General features: G+C 29.7%; 2 protein-coding genes across 2 annotated transcripts; both read left to right on the plus strand.

Annotated features, from left to right (window-relative positions):
- Positions 1 to 9,453: 9,453 nt before the first annotated feature.
- On the plus strand, positions 9,454 to 12,383 carry T3dh (Type III alcohol dehydrogenase). The gene is made up of 4 exons (XM_065513062.1): positions 9,454 to 9,580; positions 9,633 to 9,717; positions 10,959 to 11,475; positions 11,536 to 12,383. Exons 1-4 carry the CDS (start codon positions 9,531 to 9,533, stop codon positions 12,276 to 12,278), a joined length of 1,395 nt encoding a protein of 464 aa, XP_065369134.1. The 5' UTR covers positions 9,454 to 9,530; the 3' UTR covers positions 12,279 to 12,383.
- A 1,340-nt stretch (positions 12,384 to 13,723) lies between these two features.
- LOC135960499 (uncharacterized protein C16C10.8) lies at positions 13,724 to 14,778 on the plus strand. Its single transcript, XM_065511802.1, has one exon. The coding sequence runs from the start codon at positions 13,787 to 13,789 to the stop codon at positions 14,657 to 14,659; it is 873 nt and encodes a 290-aa protein (XP_065367874.1). The 5' UTR covers positions 13,724 to 13,786; the 3' UTR covers positions 14,660 to 14,778.
- Positions 14,779 to 17,998: the final 3,220 nt, after the last annotated feature.

Consider the following 17,998-nt stretch of genomic DNA (forward strand, 5'->3'; position numbering starts at 1 on the left):
GAAATAAAAGACACACTTTATAATGTACACGAATTCAATTGAAAAACACAGCACACTTTAAGGCACTCAGTTGATGTTTATTTGAATAGCGTCTCTGATAAACTGACTCACGACTGCAACCTCTGCCACTATTTATAACACTGCCATCTGCACTCTAGATTGTTCTTTAACTGTCAAAATTCGAATATTCTAGATCTTACTTAAGCTTTTATTTAATAATGCCCACAGATATGTTACAGTTTGCTATTACAGCACTGTTATTTGAAAGCATTATGCTACTTTTAAATCAGCCCTTAAAATCGTTATATTTGAATTCAAGCATAATTTCGTAACAATATATTGCTTCTTAAGTATTTCTATAGAATTTTGTGGGAAATGGTTTTTAAGAATTTCATAGAACCGATCGATATTTAATACAAAACCCTCAAATATCTTAAATCGTTAATACCTTCGTAAATATTGCGATTATAAGGAAAATAAACTCAATCTGTGATCACTCGTATTTTTTCACAATCGATTTTTAATACAAAAAACTCAAATATCTTAAATCGTTAATACCTTCATAAATACTGCGATTATAACGAAAATAAGCCTAATCTGTGATCACTCATATTTTGTACCAAAATTCTATTTTTAATACAAAAAACTCAAATATCTTAAATCGTTAATAACTTGATAAATACTGCGATTATAAGGAAAATAAGCACAATCTGTGATCACTCATATTTTGTACCAAAATCAATTGATCACTCATATTTTATACCAAAAATCGATTTTTAATACAAAAAACTCAAATATCTTAAATCGTTAATAACTTTGTAAATACTGCGATTATAAGCAAAATAAGCTCAATCTGTGATCACTCATATTTTATACCAAAAATTGATTTTTAATACAAAAAAATCAAATATCTTAAATCGTCAATAACTTTGAAAATACTACGATTATAAGCAAAATAAGCTCAATCTGTGATCAATCATATTTTATACCAAAAATCGATTGATCACTCATATTTTATAACGAATATCGATTTTTAATACAAAAAACTCAAATATCTTAAATCGTTAATAACTTTGTAAATACTGCGATTATAAGCAAAATAAGCTTAATCTGTGATCACTCATATTTTATACCAAAAAACGATTTTTAGTACAAAAAACTCAAATATCTTAAATCGTTAATAACTTTGTAAATACTGCTATTATAAGCAAAATAAGCTCAATCTGTGATCACTAGAGTGCTCCAAGATTGTATGGACGAAAAAAACTTTCTAGGTACAGGCCGTCCCCCCCTCTAGAATTGTTCTATGTATTGTAGAAACACGTTGTGTAAAATATTAGGATGATAGGATAACGTTAACTGGTGGCGCAACGACGCTGAAGTTTTGAGGTGCATTTACTAGGGGAAAATATGCAATTTTTTCAGTTTTTGTAAAAATTTTGCCATTAAATAATATCTTTTACAATTTAATTCAAAAGAATCGAAATGTGTACGTAATTGTCGTTATAATAAGATATAAAAGACAAAAATTGGTGAAAAAATGTTAAAGTTATTATAAAATCGCCAGGACATTAACGTGTCTCAGGCCACTAGAACAAGAAATTTATGAACAAAATTAACATATTTTGAGAAATATTAAAATAAAAGCTTATTTTTACTTAAAATATATCCATATTTACTTGCATATGAGTTTTTGTCCTCGTAGGATACCGTTAACCTATTCGCAGGTATGACCAAAAAAATTAAATTTTTTTAACGGCAGTTTCAAAACTCCAATTTCAAATTTTTAAAAATTTTGTTAAACAAATTTCAGAATTTTTTGATCATCACATGGGGATTTATTGACAACATAATAGGAAATAAAAATGTGAAAAAAGTATGTCAATACCTCCTATAGTTTTTCCGTACCTGCGATATAAATTTTGCGATTTTCGAGAAAAACTAATTTTTTGGCCATATTTTGGGGAATGACCAGAATTTCCTTACTGTAATAATTTTTAAGTAAAAGCTATTCAGAATAATATAGTCCAGGTAATTTTAAATATAGTCTGAAAGTTTTACTAAAATCGGAAAACTTTAACCCTTAAATCGTGAAGGTCCAAGGTCAATTTTTTCAATATTTGGAATTTCTCATAGAAAGATAGATATTATATATTTTTGGGCCGATTTTGATGAAACTTAAGAAAAATATAAAATGAAGTCCAGTATTCACAATAACAGTACAAAAATGGAAATTAACCCTTAAGAGTACAGAACACATTTTATTCCAAGATTAGTTTTAAAAAAACATTTATTTACGTAAAATATTATTAAAATATGTATACAAATTTCATTAAAATAAACAAAGTCAAAAGTTAACATTAAATTTAACTTGAGATTGTATATAGGACCGATTTCACAATCCATTTTCTACATTCCCTTTTTATATTACAGAGTTTGGCCAATAAATGCATTGCGAACAAATATAATACATAGAGATAATTCAATTATAATTTATACAATATTTACATAAAGTCCTAAAATAGACTATCAGCTCAATTATAAATAAAAAATTCCGCGGGAGTTTGTTCCCCGGGAGTTTTTTTCCATTGAATTTGAATAGGAAAAATGAGAAAAGGGGAATTTTTATTCATAATTGGGCTGTATAATTGAATTGTACTAAAATTTCTGAAATTTGTAGTTATCTGAGAAACGGAATGATTTTTGGAATTTTTTTGTCATTGTGTCTATATTTTCCATTAATTTTTCAACATCATGTATATTACGCAATATTTAAAATTTTTAGAATTTATATCAGCAGTATTTAGAAGCTCTTCTAAATAATCTTTTAAAAACAAAATTAAAAGTTTAAGATGTAAATTTTATAATCATTTAAAACCGTACTTAAATCGTAAATCGGCCCATTGAGTTATATACATATTAAAATTTGTTGATGACAATTATAGTGAATGCAAATTGTTTAGAATTAAAACAATGTTTAAAAACAATTACAATATGTATCCAAATACAATTATGAAATTGACAAATAAATAAAACATAAATATAAAATACGTATTTTTGAGGGTAGCAAATAGTTAAAACGACAGTTTTGTAACTAAAAATAATTCTAAAATAATAAAAATAATATCTATAAACAATTAAACGAGATCATTTTGTTTTGCTATAAATAATCAATAAAACGATTATCCAATATTTACAATAAATGTGTTTTTGCTAAAATAAAAATCAAAATCACTATAAAGTGAAACTAAAAATTGTTAAAAAAAAAAATTATAAACATTCAAACCAGTTGAAGTCAGGGCTAATATTTCTCAAAAACATTATAAAAAAAAAACAATTAAATAAACTATAAACAAAATTTTAAATAATATAAAAGTCATAGTTAGAGGCAAAAGTTGTTTAAATAAAATAAATCAATAAAAAAAGTAATAATAAATAGAAGCTTAAAATTTATATTTAATATAAAAAAAAAATCTCTTTAAATATCACGTTCATTTTGATGGCAGATGATTTCATAGTTTGGTGAAATGCGTAGTCTCTGATGAAACATTTGTTGAAACTGTTCATTTTCATCTTTTAGACGAAACTCTTCAGCGATATCTTGCCACATGTTCTCAAAATCATATAGATCCCCACTGAAATCATTTTCATAGTTGCCCTCATCGAAAGTAAATGAAAATTCAAATTCTGCCATTGTGTGAAATGAAAAGTTAAAAAGTTGTAGCTGAAAAATACACAGACATTATTAGAGAATTCTCCTGAGTGGTCGAAAGAGTTTAGAATTGAGTACAACAAAAGTACTCTTGAGTTAGTAATTGGAAAGAATAGGGGGTTGCCATTGTTTATTATATGCGCTACAGATAATACTTTAAATATACAGGAAAAATAAATATTTGCTCAATTCACAATTGGTGTCGTAGCGTTGTATCGTTGTAGGTCGTAATTTTTTTTTATTAATGTTTTGTTTTTGTTTCGAAAAATTTGTTTGAAAAATATTTATGACATACAACGCTACAACACTACGACATCAATTGTGAATTGGGCAAATCTTTTAAATAGTTTCAATTTAAATATTTATCAGATATTAAACTGGTTGCCATATTTTATAATTGAACAAGTATTCATGAGCGCGAAAATATGTTGTATTTTTTGAACGCGAATTTTAATATGTTATTTTGAAGTGTAAATATCTGTCATTTATTTTCAATTATTTATTGAACATTACAGTGTAAACAGCTAAGTTTTTTTTTTGATTCGAAAATGTCGAAACAAAGCGTAATATGCAAGAAGTTTTACTTTACTTCTAGTAAAGTATCGCTGAATCACGCCGATTGTTCACCAAAGCTTATGGTGAATGCGTTTCATCGGTTTCAACGTGCGAAAGATGGTTTGTTCGGTTCAGAAGTGGTGATTTTGACACGGAAGACAAAGATCGCAGAGGCCAGCCAAAAAAGTTTGAAGATCAGGAATTGAAGGCACTACACCATAAAGATTGTTGTCAAACTCAACAAGAGCTTACAAAATCGTTGGGAGCTACTCAATCAGCAATTTCAAAACGTTTGCAAGCATCAGGATTCGCCCATAAGCAGGGAATTTGGGTACCATATGAATTGATGCCGAGAGACCTTGAAAGACGATTTTTCATGTCCGAAATTATGCTAGAACGTTTCATTTTTGTACCGAATCATTACATGCGATGATGGATGCATTACGATAACCCGACGCGTAAGAGATCGTATGTGAAGCCCGGACAACTAGCCGAATCAACACCAAATCCAAATATGGCGCTAAGGTAATGCTCTGTATTTGGTGAGACCAAAAGGTTCCTATCTATTATGAGCTGATGAAATCGGTACAGACCATCACAGGGAACCTGTACCGAAGGCAACTGATTCGTTTAAAACGATCATTGGCCGAAAAACGCCCAGAATATGCGGCCAGATATGAAACAGTAATATTCCATCATGACTACGCTCGGTCACATGTTGCAATACATGTTAAAACCTATTTAGAAAGAAGTGGTTGGGAAATTTTGCGTCATCCGGCTTATAGTTGAGACATTGCCCAGTCCGACCACTATTTGTTTCGATCGATGCAGAACACTCTCTCTTGAATTCAGAACAGAGTTTCCGAAATCAAAATGGCATCAAAAGATGAACAGTTCTTTTGGATCGGAATGCATTTTAAAAGGGCATAGTTAACAATGCCCAATACTTTTAATAAATTTTTGTTGTAAAAATGTATGAAAATATAAATGTATATTTTCGAAATCGACTTTTTGTTCGAACAAAAGGCGAACAATCAATTACGTTATTCCAAATAGTCGATAAAAGTAAAAAAATCGATATTTTTAATAAATTAGCAACCATATATTTTTTTACATTAAAACAACAGAAAAAGCTGCGAAAACCATAACACACCCTTCACTGAAATTGCGTTTCGACAATCGAATCACATCCGACCTCAAATTATGCCAATAGCATATTATTATTTTTTCATCAAAATGAACTAAAAATTAATAAGATTCGAATAAGATTCGATTGTATAAAAACAATTTCGGCGGAAAGAGTTTTATGGTTTGTCTAACTATTAACCTCGATATATCATTCCAATTTCTTGGCGATAAACTCTACATTGATAAAAGAAGGCTACAAAAGCATACTCATGATAAATCTATAAACGTCTCCATATACCTGACTATTTTATAGATGTGGTGTGAGTTAGAGTGAAACTCAGGAGTAATTCTTTGATTTAGTATGAGATGCTTTATCCCATTTAGGGATCAATCCATGTCGAAATGTAATTGATGAGTTAACACATATGGACATTTCCCTGGGTCACGAACGTACGTTAGTATGCTTTTGATGTCCAAAAAATATAGAAAACAAAACATTTCCTAGCATTTTTTTTGCGATTCGATAGCATTTTGGTAGCTCTACGTTTAGTGCAAAAAATGGATTCCATGGACTTTAAGATTTCATAATGATAGTTATAAACATTTGGTAACGAACGTACGCAAAATAGAAGTCAACTTTAGCTGACTTTTTTGGCTTAATTAGCTGGGCGCGAACGTACGATTTGTCCATATGTTTTTTATTATTATCACCATTCGTTTTCCCATAAATATCTTAAAATTTCCTTAACCTTAATGACCAAAAACTACGAAATTAGATCGTAGTTTATGTATATATCAGGGCACACTTAGAAAGGTGACTGCGATGAAACAGCTGATTATTTTTTTTATTCAGTTTGAATTGTCAATTCACTTGTGGTTGTTGTGGCGAAAAATACAACAAACCCAAAAGCAAAAACAACAACAACAGGCAACTTTGACAGTTCACCTACTTTTTAACAAAAACAAAGTACCTGTTGTTTTTGTATTGTTGTAGTGATGCAGTCACCTTTTTAAGTGTGCCCTGGTCTATATGAAAGTTATTTTTGTTGAATTTTATGTGTATACCAACATTTTTATGAGATTTATGAACATAATTTCAATAGGCTTGGTCCTTGGACCGAAAAAATTATATCGAAATATCTTCAATAAAACACGATGATTATCAACATTTTATTTTTCGATCATTGTTGACTAATCGGAGGAAATGCCCATATCTTTGAAGAAATTCAGTTATATCAAGTAGTGGACAAAAACACAATCTTGACCATTATATAATTACTAACAACAAATGTAGAGTCGTCTCCCCTGACCTGACTTTGTAGAGGTGTGTTATGAGTTTGAGAGAAGCTCAGGGTGCTCAAATGAATATCAATGACCTTTCCAGCCTATTTAATAAAAAATATTGATTGATCTGTAATTTGTTTATTTAGCGGTAGTACTTTACCACATTTAGGAATCAATATCGGAATGTAGGATCAATTGACCTCCAAAACATCCTAAACATACCACTTTCGGCATATTAGCCTGATATTATTTTATATACCCTCCACCACCATAAGTGGTGAATGTGAATATATTAAAATTTGTCATTGCATGTGTAACATTGAAAAATATTTATTATCTAAGTATATAGTTTCTTGATCCATATGAAATTCCATATGAATATTATGAAGATCGGTCCATAATTGGTTATAGCTCTCATATAAGGATCACTTCCAAAAAAACACATTGCCATATTATTTTATAAATATTTGAAAAATAACACTATTTGTTAAACTAAAACAAAATTTTTAATATTCTTAATTCAATCAACTAGATTTTTATAGAAATCGATCGAATGATTGATCATTTTTATAGCCAACTTATTAGATAAAATATTTAAATACGTTCCAAAGGCAACTCTAAAAGTATCTTTATACATACACATCTGCTCAAAATAATAGATACACCTAATTGGAAAAAATTTAAATGGCGGTAACATTGAAAATTTCCTCGCAAGCGTTAAGAATACATCATATTATTAAAATTTCTATCTGGCAATGTCATGTCAGTCAAAAATCTGGCAACTATTTGCTTTCATGTTGATTTTTAAAAACGAATTTATTTGAATTACAAAAAATTATTTGCTCATAAAAATAGATACACATCAGTAATTTGTAATTTGTTTATATACAATTTTTTTTTTGTGCAATTTTTTGTTCCTATTTACGTGAAACAGTAAGTATAATTTAAATTTTAGCAACAATTTTATAAAAAATAGGACTCTTTTGAAGAAAATGGGACGAAATCATCATTGTACCGAAGATGAGAAAAAAATTGTTCAAACGATGAGAAATCAAGGAAAATCATTACGGGAAATAGCAAAGAGCATAGGAAGATCTTTACATTTTGTCCAAAATGCTTTATCTAAAAAACAAAAAAGAGAAACTCGCGGTAGACCAAAGAAAACCAGTCCAGAAACAGATAGGCGGATCGTCCTTATGGTTAAAAAAGACCCTTTCATATCATCGAAAGCTATTTCTGCGGAGCTATGTAACGAAATCAGTCCACAAACAGTTCGTCGTCGTCTTTTACAAGCTAAATTGCCGGGAAGAATTGCCAGAAAAGTGCCACTAATGCGCCAAAAAAATATCAAGACAAGATTAGAATTTGCTAAAGAGCACTTACAATGGTCCGGGTGTGAAGGCGAAAAAAAATGGAGAAATATTTTATGGAGCGACGAAACAAAAATAAATTTGTTTGGAAACGACTGCCAAAGAAATGTACGCCGACCAAAAGGAAAAGAATTCCACGTTAAATTTACAAAAAAGACGGTAAAACATGGCGGGGGAAACATAGTGGTTTGGGGTTGCTTTTCATGGAATGGTGTTGGTCCGATATTCCGAATAGAAGATACCATGAATGCTAGTGGGTATAGAGACATATTGGAAAACGTAATGCTTCCATATGCATCGGAAAATATGCCATTAATATGGACATTCCAGCAGGACAACGACCCAAAACATAGTTCAAGATTAGTTAAAAACTGGTTCTTGGAGAATAACGTACCTGTTTTAAGCTGGCCCAGCCAATCCCCTGATTTAAACCCAATAGAAAACTTGTGGAGTGAATTAAAGATAAGGCTTTCGAAGGAAGTTTTCAAAAATAAAGACGATTTATGGGAGAAAACGCAAAAAATATGGTACGAGATTCCATTGGAGAAGTGTCAGAACTTGATATCCAGTATGCCCAGAAGAGTGGAGAAAGTTTTACAAAACAAAGGTGGATATACTGGATACTAGCTTTACTTTAATAATAAACTAATTTTTTTAAGATAAAATTTATTAGCTTTTGTTTAATAAGAATTTTTAAAAATGTATCTATTATTATGAGCACCAAATTTTTCGAAATTTAAGAAATTTAATTTACTTTATAATATTTATTATTAATTATGAAATATTTTGTTTTTGTTTTTTACTCTCCTTTTAACTATAAATAAAAATCGACTGAATTTTTTTTATAATTTTACAATATACCATTATTTTTTTTCGTTTTTAAAAAATAAATTTTGGTGTATCTATTATTTTGAGCAGATGTGTATATACATAATAAATACATGTGTACAAATACCAATCGCCAGCTTAGATGACAAATGCGATAACTCCTCTTAAAAATAAAATTACATCACGGTCAAAAGACATTCTAAAATTTAAATACAGATAAACAGATTTAAATAGCTTCTTATAAATATGACCCTTTATAGACATTTTCTTATTATATATATTTTGTTTATTCTAAAATGACTGTATTCCCTGTACTCAAAAGAAAAGAAATTACATACTAATTAATTTTAAAATTATACAAAATTTCCTTTAACTAACATATACGAATATTCTATACTTTTGTATTAAAATATCAATAGAATGTGGATTTAGCGGCTTTTCACTCTAAGCTAATGAAATTATACATTTATATTTATGAAGATACAACTCTCTGTGTCACTCTCTCTCTCTGTGTTTTGTATACCTTCTTCACCCACAAACTGTAATGGAATTCTACAATTTCTTATCAAATTAGTACAACATTAGCATTCGAGAGTAGAAGACAAAAATAAATAAATAATAAAATAACAAAAATATACTAAACTCGTCGTAAAATGTCACGAAAAAATGTGTTAAACTTAGTAAATACCATTGTACAAAATTCGTAAGTTGAATTGTTTATATCAATTCCTAAATAATGTCTAATTAAATTTTAGCTGCAAATGTCCAGCCCATTCCAGCAATTATGGATCGAGTGCAGCTAATGTTTCACAAACCGGTAAAATGGAATATGCTTTTGAGGTATTTATTTACAAAGAGATTTTTTTTTATCATTTTATTAATGTTTAATTTGGGTTAGACATGTCTGGCGATTAAATTTTAGATGTCTGTTGTTTTCTTTCGTTATAAATAAGAAGTATAAAGTTCAAACACAACAATATAGTCTAGTTTCAACTGCATACATTTATTAATGATCATAAGGTTTATTAAAATTGAGAGATTATTATTGAATTATTTAGATTTCAAAGTGGGAAGGTGTACGCAAGTAATTTGTATGGGTGCAAGGTCCAACATGATGCACCAATTTGATTATTAATATTATCTTTGTTTACTTCTTATATTTTGAACTATTTATTTGAAACAGTAGATGTCTGTCAAAATAATTGCAATTTCAAGGTGATCCCAAAATATTGTCAATACACCCACTTCAATAGGGGCTCGACTTACAGTGAGAAACAATACAAATAAACTTTATTGAAATCTATATTCCCCAATTTCAGTTTTCAAAAACATGATCCTTTGACAAATATTTCTAAGATAAATTAAAATTGACTAAGATTTCTATTAAAATATAGTAAATTTCATAGTTTTTAAGCACTCAAGTTTAAGAAAAATATATTTTTAGATTGAGATTATACATCTAAGCATTGGTAAAACAATGGAAACGTTCAAACTTCTGCAAGAAAGAAGACTAAACTAAAGACTAAAACAAAAATTTCCCGGGAATATTTCGGGAATTTCTTTAAACGTTTTTTTATAAAGTTAAAATATTCAGATTCGTTATGATGACCAAGAGAATATTTCGGGAATTTCTTTAAACGTTTTTTTATAAAGTTAAAATATTCAGATTCGTTATGATGCTTATCGAATTGAAATAAGTCGATCTTCATATTTGTGTGAACGAATCGTTAACAATCACCCTTATCGTGTTTGGCGTAAACGTCATACGCCTACGACAGTTTCGTACTAGATTAAAGAAACAGTTTGAATTTTATCTTTAATCTAGTAAGAAACAGTCGTAGGCGTAAGGTGTATACGCCAACCACGATAAGGGTGAATGTGAATGAAATCGTCCATTCGATATTGTGAAACAGGTTATATGATTTTTGTTCAAGCGAGCGAAGATCTAATTGTTGTGTCACATCAACCCACACCTTACACCGATTTATGTATATGAATTTTGAATAGCTAATTCATATTTTTTGAAACATTAACCACATAACTAAACTTTTCTACACATATGTAATTTAAAAATATTTCAGATGTCCTCTTCTACCGTTCGTTTTGGTCCCGGTGTTAGTGCTGAACTTGGCGCCGATCTACGTAATGGCGGCGCAAAATCTGTTTGTGTGGTGACTGATAAAAATGTTGCCAAACTACCCAGTGTATTGACTGCTTTCGATTCTCTCAAAAAGAGTGGCATAGAATTTGAGGTTTACGATGAGACCAGAGTAGAGCCAACCGATGAGAGTTTATGGAAAGCGGCCACGTTTGCAAGATCAAAACAATTTGATGCATTTGTAGCCATAGGTGGAGGTTCGGTAATAGACACTTGTAAGGCAGCTAATTTATTTGCTTGTGATAAGGAGGCGGAATTTTTGGATTATGTAAATAAGCCCATAGGCAAGGGAAAGGAAGTGAATGTGGAATTGAAACCTTTAATTGCTTTGCCAACCACAGCGGGTACAGGCTCAGAAACTACAGGCGTGGCCATATTTGATTACAAAAAGTTGCATTGTAAAACGGGTATATCTAGCAAATATTTAAGACCTAAATTGGGTAAGCATTAAATTATAAAAATTACTTGTCTGCTAAAAATAATCACTAAATAATCTACAGGTTTAATTGATCCTTTGCACACTTTGTCTCAACCCGAGAGAGTAACAGCCTACAGTGGCTTTGATGTGTTTTGTCATGCCTTGGAAAGTTTTACCGCCGTCGACTACAGAGAACGTGGCTTAGCTCCTACAGACCCTAGTCTGAGACCACCCTATCAGGGTCGTAATCCCATTTCAGATGTTTGGGCCCGTTATGCTTTAACCACTATTAAGGACAACTTTTTATCTGCCATCTATCAGCCGGACAACTTAAAGGCTCGTTCTCAAATGCATTTAGCCTCCACCATGGCTGGTGTAGGTTTTGGCAATGCTGGTGTTCATTTACCCCATGGCCTGTCTTATCCCATATCAGGAAATGTTCGCACTTTCCGTCCCGAAGGCTATGGCGATAGTCATGCCATTATACCCCATGGTCTATCCGTTGTTATAACCGCCCCCGCTATATTTGAATTTACAGCTCCCGCTTGTCCGGAGCGCCATCTTGAAGCCGCTCAATTATTGGGCACGGATATTAGTAATGCTAAGCAAGCCGATGCTGGCAAAATATTGGCAGACTCCGTTAGGGATTATATGCAAAAGGCTGGCATTGAAAATGGTCTTAAAGGTTTGGGTTTCAACACGTCCGACATTCCTGCTTTAGTGGAAGGCACTTTGCCACAGGAGCGTATTATAAAATTGGCACCGCGCGAACAAAGCCGCGAACAATTGGCAAAGTTATTCGAAAATTCAATGGAAATTTACTAAATAATTTAAAGACTTACATATTTTTTTAATGTAAAACTGTTTAAAATATTTGTAATTATAAAATTTGTTAATAAAAATACACTTTTTTGCACATGTAAAATATAACGGTATATTATTGTTTGAGAAAAACTTTTTTGACAGATAAATCAAGGATCGTTTTTTTATTTATTTTATTTTAGAGTTGATTTTTAATCAGAGCACAGGGATGTAAAACAAAATTTCTGTTCAATTTCAAATAATACTTTGTAGGGTTCTATATGCGGTTATATGGAAATGGTAAAATATTAAAAAAAACCATTGACTCTGTAAATGGTTCAATGCATTGTCGCTGTAAACCAAAAATATCCAGGAAAAAGGGCCAGACAATTTTTGAAAAATGAGAACTAGTTAAGTTTCCAATGTCTACTATAATAATAATACATGATTTTTAGTATGTTTTCTATTTTCAGAATTTAATTTATAATTTTCTTACATATTTATTTTTAATTAATAAAATGCTAAAAAAGGATTTTTATTTCCAATTTGATAAATTAGTTAAATATTTGGAAAAGTTACCATTGTATTATCAACCACTGTATATCGCTAATTTTTTACAAGTTTCAACTCTAAAATCATAAGTATTTTCTTTGGCCCATAATCATAGTCAAACACTAAAGTCGGTTCTTTTTAAAAACCACTTTAAAATAAAAACCTGCTTTTTATTAATTTGCAACCATAGTCAAAATTAAAGTACGTTTTAAATTGAATCGACTTTAACTGGGTGCCACAGCAAATGTAGAAAATGTTTTCATACAATATACAACAAAAAACAGACAAGTGGCAACGCTGAACAGCTGACATACAAATTTAAAAAAAAATCCAAAAAACGTAAACATTAAAAGTAATCGGGACATCTAAAGAAAGAAAGTTGTTTGTTGTAGAAAAATGGAAAAGATAAGATTAATATAATAATTACGATATTTTGGTACTAATTTTATTGATAACTGTTCAATAATTGCAAAATCTGTACCAATATCTTGTAACTTAAACATTTTTTACTTTGTGACGAACTTTTTTACTCGGCGAAGAACAGCTGATGCTGTTGTTAAACGAGTTAAAAACAACTTCTGCTAGTTTTATATTTAGAGTCGACTTCAGCGTTAGAAGTATACTTTAACTTGTCTATGATAGACCTAAAGTCCATTCTTAAGTAAAGTCGAGTTTAATTCTCTTAAAATCTACTTTATTTTTGACTATGATTATGGGCCTTTATTTTTCAATATTTGAAGAATGTTGAAGTTATTTATAACTGTGTTTTACTGTATCCACTATGTTATTCTGATAACGACTCTGTTTTCTTTCATAGCTAAAAGTACTGCCAAGTTTTAATATGCACCTGACAGTTCTCTTTCGCTTGCAGCTGTTTTTCTTCACTCTCTCTCTTCCATTTACTACACGTGCATTTGTTTATACACAATTTTTCATAGAAATTTTACATTCATTTTAATTGTTGCACTTAATTTAATAAAATGGTCTTCTTTACATGCAATAATTGTGGTGAATCTGTTAAAAAACCCTCAGTTGAAAAACATTATAACACACGATGCCGTAATAATCCTAAAAATATTTCGTGTATGGATTGCCAAAAGGATTTCCATGGTGAGGAATACGTAGCACACACAAAGTGTATATCAGAAGCTGAAAAATATTCTGGTAAAAATTATGTGGTCAAAGAAAAGGCAAACAGTGGCCTAAAGAAACAGGAAACATGGATGGATATTGTTCGATCTATTTTGGAATCTACGGAATATCAGTTGTCAGCACAAACCCGCAACATATTTCAACGTCTACAAAGTTATGATAATGTGCCGCGTAAGAAGGCTAAATTCCAAAACTTTGTTGCAAATTGTATGAGAATACCCCAAAATCAAGCACAACCTGTGTGGGAGGTTTTGGAAAAAGAATTGGAAAACATGAAAAAGGTTAAGCAGGAAGAGATGGCAGCTACCAAAGCGGCTATTGAGGAGTCGAAAAAAGCCAAGGAAGCTGAGGTGAAACAAGAGAATGGCTTAAAACGCAAAACTGAAGAATCCAATGGCGTTGAGGAAAATGTTGAAAAGAAAAAGAAGAAAAAAGATAAGACAGAGGCTGTAGAAGAAAATGGTGCAGTAGAAGAGGAAACATTCCAATGGTCTACGGTATTAGAGAAAATTGTAGCTAAACACACAGAAGGCATAGCGTTGGATAAACTGAAAAAGAAATTACTTAAAAAATACATAAGTAAACTTGACCTACAAGAGTTGAATGAGAAACAACAAAAGAAATTTGAAAAGAAGTTCTCCAAGACCCTGAAAAAATGCCCAGCCGTACAAGTGGAAGCTGAAATAGCTAAACCCTGCTAATAATAACTAAACATTGGTAGTACATATTTTTAAGTAATATAAGATTTTAGTATAATTATTATATTTTTCTAAATATATTGCAAAAATTTTATTACAAAACAAAAAACCACACAAATATTTATTATTGTATTAGTTTAGGAAATTTAAAAATTTACCTTGACTTTAACAGATTTTTTTTGGTAAGACCATTAGCAATCTTTGTTTTTGCAGTAAAGATTTGAAAATTTTGTATAAAAGTTAAAACAATTTTGTAAGACATCATCAATCAGTTTTAAATCTTCATTACGTAAACGTCATTCATTAAGCGGTTTCCAGTAATAAACTAACGAATAATGTCTTTAATTTTTGTTAAATTGTTGGCTCTTATTTTGGTTGGCGCTATAGTTGTGACCAATGCTGAACCCGGTCATCCTGTGGTTGTTCATAAGCCCGTCGTGGTCGAAAAAAAAGTTGTTGTTCATAAACCCGTAGTGGTCCTTAAGCCCGTAGTGGTCCATAAACCTGTAGTGGTCTACAAACCAGTTGTTGAGAAAAAAAAAGAGATTGTCCATGTAGCCGTGCTTGTTAAGAAGCCTTCTCATCCTCCTCCTCATCACTAATGGCTGGGTGGATTTGGAATGGATTTAAAATGGAAACGATTTGAAACTAAACGATTATTATATTTTTTACATTATTTTTATTTAATAAGTTGTTGAATGTTTAAATTTAATGATTTATTTTCAGAATTAAATTGTTTTTATTCATTAATAGACAATTTATTATATGTTTTACTCTTACTTATATTAGTTATTTTTATTATTCTTTAATATTAATTAATTTTTAAAAATAAAGATTTGTTAAAAATGATGAATTTTCAAAATGTTTTGTTTTTAAAAAATACACTACGATATAATGCAATATAAACGAACAACAAATTCACCTAAACCGTTTATCATATTTTAGATACAAATACTAAATATGGGCAATTCCATGAGAATCGCTACCACGACTGAAAAAACAAAAACCCTTGAAACTTTTTTTTCAAGATGATTTGAATAGAAGAAAATAATAAAATGTTACTATGTGAAAGTATTTAGATCATATTACAACATTTTAAAGACCAAAATTTAAACTGATTATATTTAATTTTTTAATGGTTTAGGTATGTTTTAGGCTAAAAATGCGGCGAATAGTAGGCTCACAATTAGCTTGTAGTATGAAAAAATTTCACTCTGATTGTTTTTTTGCTATTGTCAAATTGTTTCTTGAAACCGAATGTATATTTTCTATTAATTTTTTTAGTTTTTGTATACATATATTTACAGAATATATATTGTTTTATTATAAGAGAAAACTCTGTCACGTACGGTATGTCACGTACGATATTAAATTTTATTTATTATAAAATTATCCAAAAATTGTTTTTATTTAAATAGGAAAACTATTTCGTTTAGTGTAAGAAATTAAAAGAAAACATGACGCCTCTCACGATTCGAATATTTCTACATGTACCTCAAAATGAGTTCCGTTTTATGTCACGTACGATATACCCTTATTTCGCTCAATATTTGGGACAACAATATTTCGAAAGAACTTTTTATTATTTTTAAATATAGTACCCTCTGAATGGAACATAAAGACCAAATTATTGTTCAGATACTATTATTTTTGCAAAATCTATTCCACTCTATAGGCGTACAAATGTCACGTACGATGATATGGAATTGCCTATATGTGAATAAGAATAACGAGGTAAACATTCTATATCATTATTTTAAATAGTCTTACTTGATGTCGGATAGTGGGAAAAAAGTTGTAATAAATTTGTATCCCGATTGTAAAATATTGTACAAATGATTCGTAGAGTAGGATATAAGTTTATATAAGGATATAAGTTGTATATAAGTTTTCAACAAATATAATTTGTGACCAACCTGTTAGAACATAAAGAGGTATCAAAGTCGTCCACCTCTGGTGAGAAAAACCTTGAACAGCTTGTAACATATACATATATGGGCAGAATTCAATTTCTTATAAAGTAAATAGAGAAATAAAGAAAATTCCATTTATTTCTCTAAGTTATCTCCAGGGAAACCGGAAATATGCTCTAAAAAAAGCGTTTTAGGCGCTTTAAATATGCAGTAAAAACTTTAAAATATGCTCTTAAAATTTAAAAAATATGCTCTTAAAAAAACAAACTTTTACATAATTTTTAACCAGAAAAAATTTACTTAAATTTTCAAATAAAAATCGTTGTCTATTGGATCTGAAAACATTTTTAAACATAGAAAATGTTCTTTCGACATCAACTGATGTTACAGGAGCAAATTTAAAAGACAATATTTCTTTAACACTTAGAACGGTTAAGTTTGAATTAGAACTAAAATTTGATATTTAGATGGAGCTACTTTTAAAATAGTGCTTATTTTATATTAAAAACAAGTAAGAGAGCTATATTTGGCTGTGCCGAATCTTATATACCCTTCACCTAATTATACTTCAAAATAAAAAATTTAAATATTTTTAGGTGAACAAACATTTTTTTTCAGTTTTTTCATTTTTTGGATAAAAAAATTTTTCGAATTGTTATTTAAATTTTAAAAAAAAATTTCTGTTTTTTATTTTTTTTTTTGGTGAAAAGCCATCTATTTTTCAATTTTGAATTTTAAACAAAGGAAGTAAAAACCTGTAACACAACAGCGAAAAATAAGTAAGACAAAATTTGTTTTTGATAAACTCAAAATATGCTATTAAACAGTAAAATATGCTCTAAAAACGCAAAATATGACATAAATATGCTCTTAAAACAAATATATGCAAAAATATGTATTTAAGGGTAAAATATGCAAAAATATGCACTAACAAATCGATGCCAAAATTCTTAAATAGTTCTGAAACGTGTAAATATCTTATCCATGTGCTCATTAGACTCATCAGAAAAAACATGCATTTGCATATTTTGGTTTCCCTGGTTATCTCTTATATCTCTTATATTATACTCAACCGTCGGAGGGTTAAAAATATATTTAACTTTAAATTTTTCAAATATATGTTTTTTATCTTGACTTGATTTTTCCAATTTTATGGAAATGTTTAATTTTTGTCTGGCCCATTATATTTTTTATTAAATTACAGTCAAATTATTGAACTTTATTATGATTTTTAACAATGGTTAAATTGATTTTAATGTGTAGAAAATCTTAAAAAATGCAATTAATGCGATTTGTATGATCTTCGTCAAATATCTTCGGTGATAGTTATCCAAAATTGTGTCTAAAAATATCTTCATATTTCTATGAAGATACAAACTACAAACTAATAGGTACAAAAATATTTTCTTTGTAATATCTCAATCCGCCA

Source organism: Calliphora vicina, chromosome 5 (assembly GCF_958450345.1).
Source record: "Calliphora vicina chromosome 5, idCalVici1.1, whole genome shotgun sequence".
Classification (NCBI taxonomy): Eukaryota; Metazoa; Arthropoda; class Insecta; order Diptera; family Calliphoridae; genus Calliphora; species Calliphora vicina.

What these genes read in the sequence shown, in the direction of transcription:
- T3dh (XM_065513062.1), top strand. Translation starts at nt 9,531, where the DNA reads ATGTCACGAAAAAATGTGTTAAACTTAGTAAATACCATTGTACAAAAT. An exon ending in AAATGGAATATGCTTTTGAG is followed by an intron (nt 9,718 to 10,958) that starts GTATTTATTTAC and finishes AAAATATTTCAG; the next exon opens with ATGTCCTCTTCTACCGTTCG. An exon ending in ATATTTAAGACCTAAATTGG is followed by an intron (nt 11,476 to 11,535) that starts GTAAGCATTAAA and finishes AATAATCTACAG; the next exon opens with GTTTAATTGATCCTTTGCAC.
- LOC135960499 (XM_065511802.1), top strand. Translation starts at nt 13,787, where the DNA reads ATGGTCTTCTTTACATGCAATAATTGTGGTGAATCTGTTAAAAAACCC.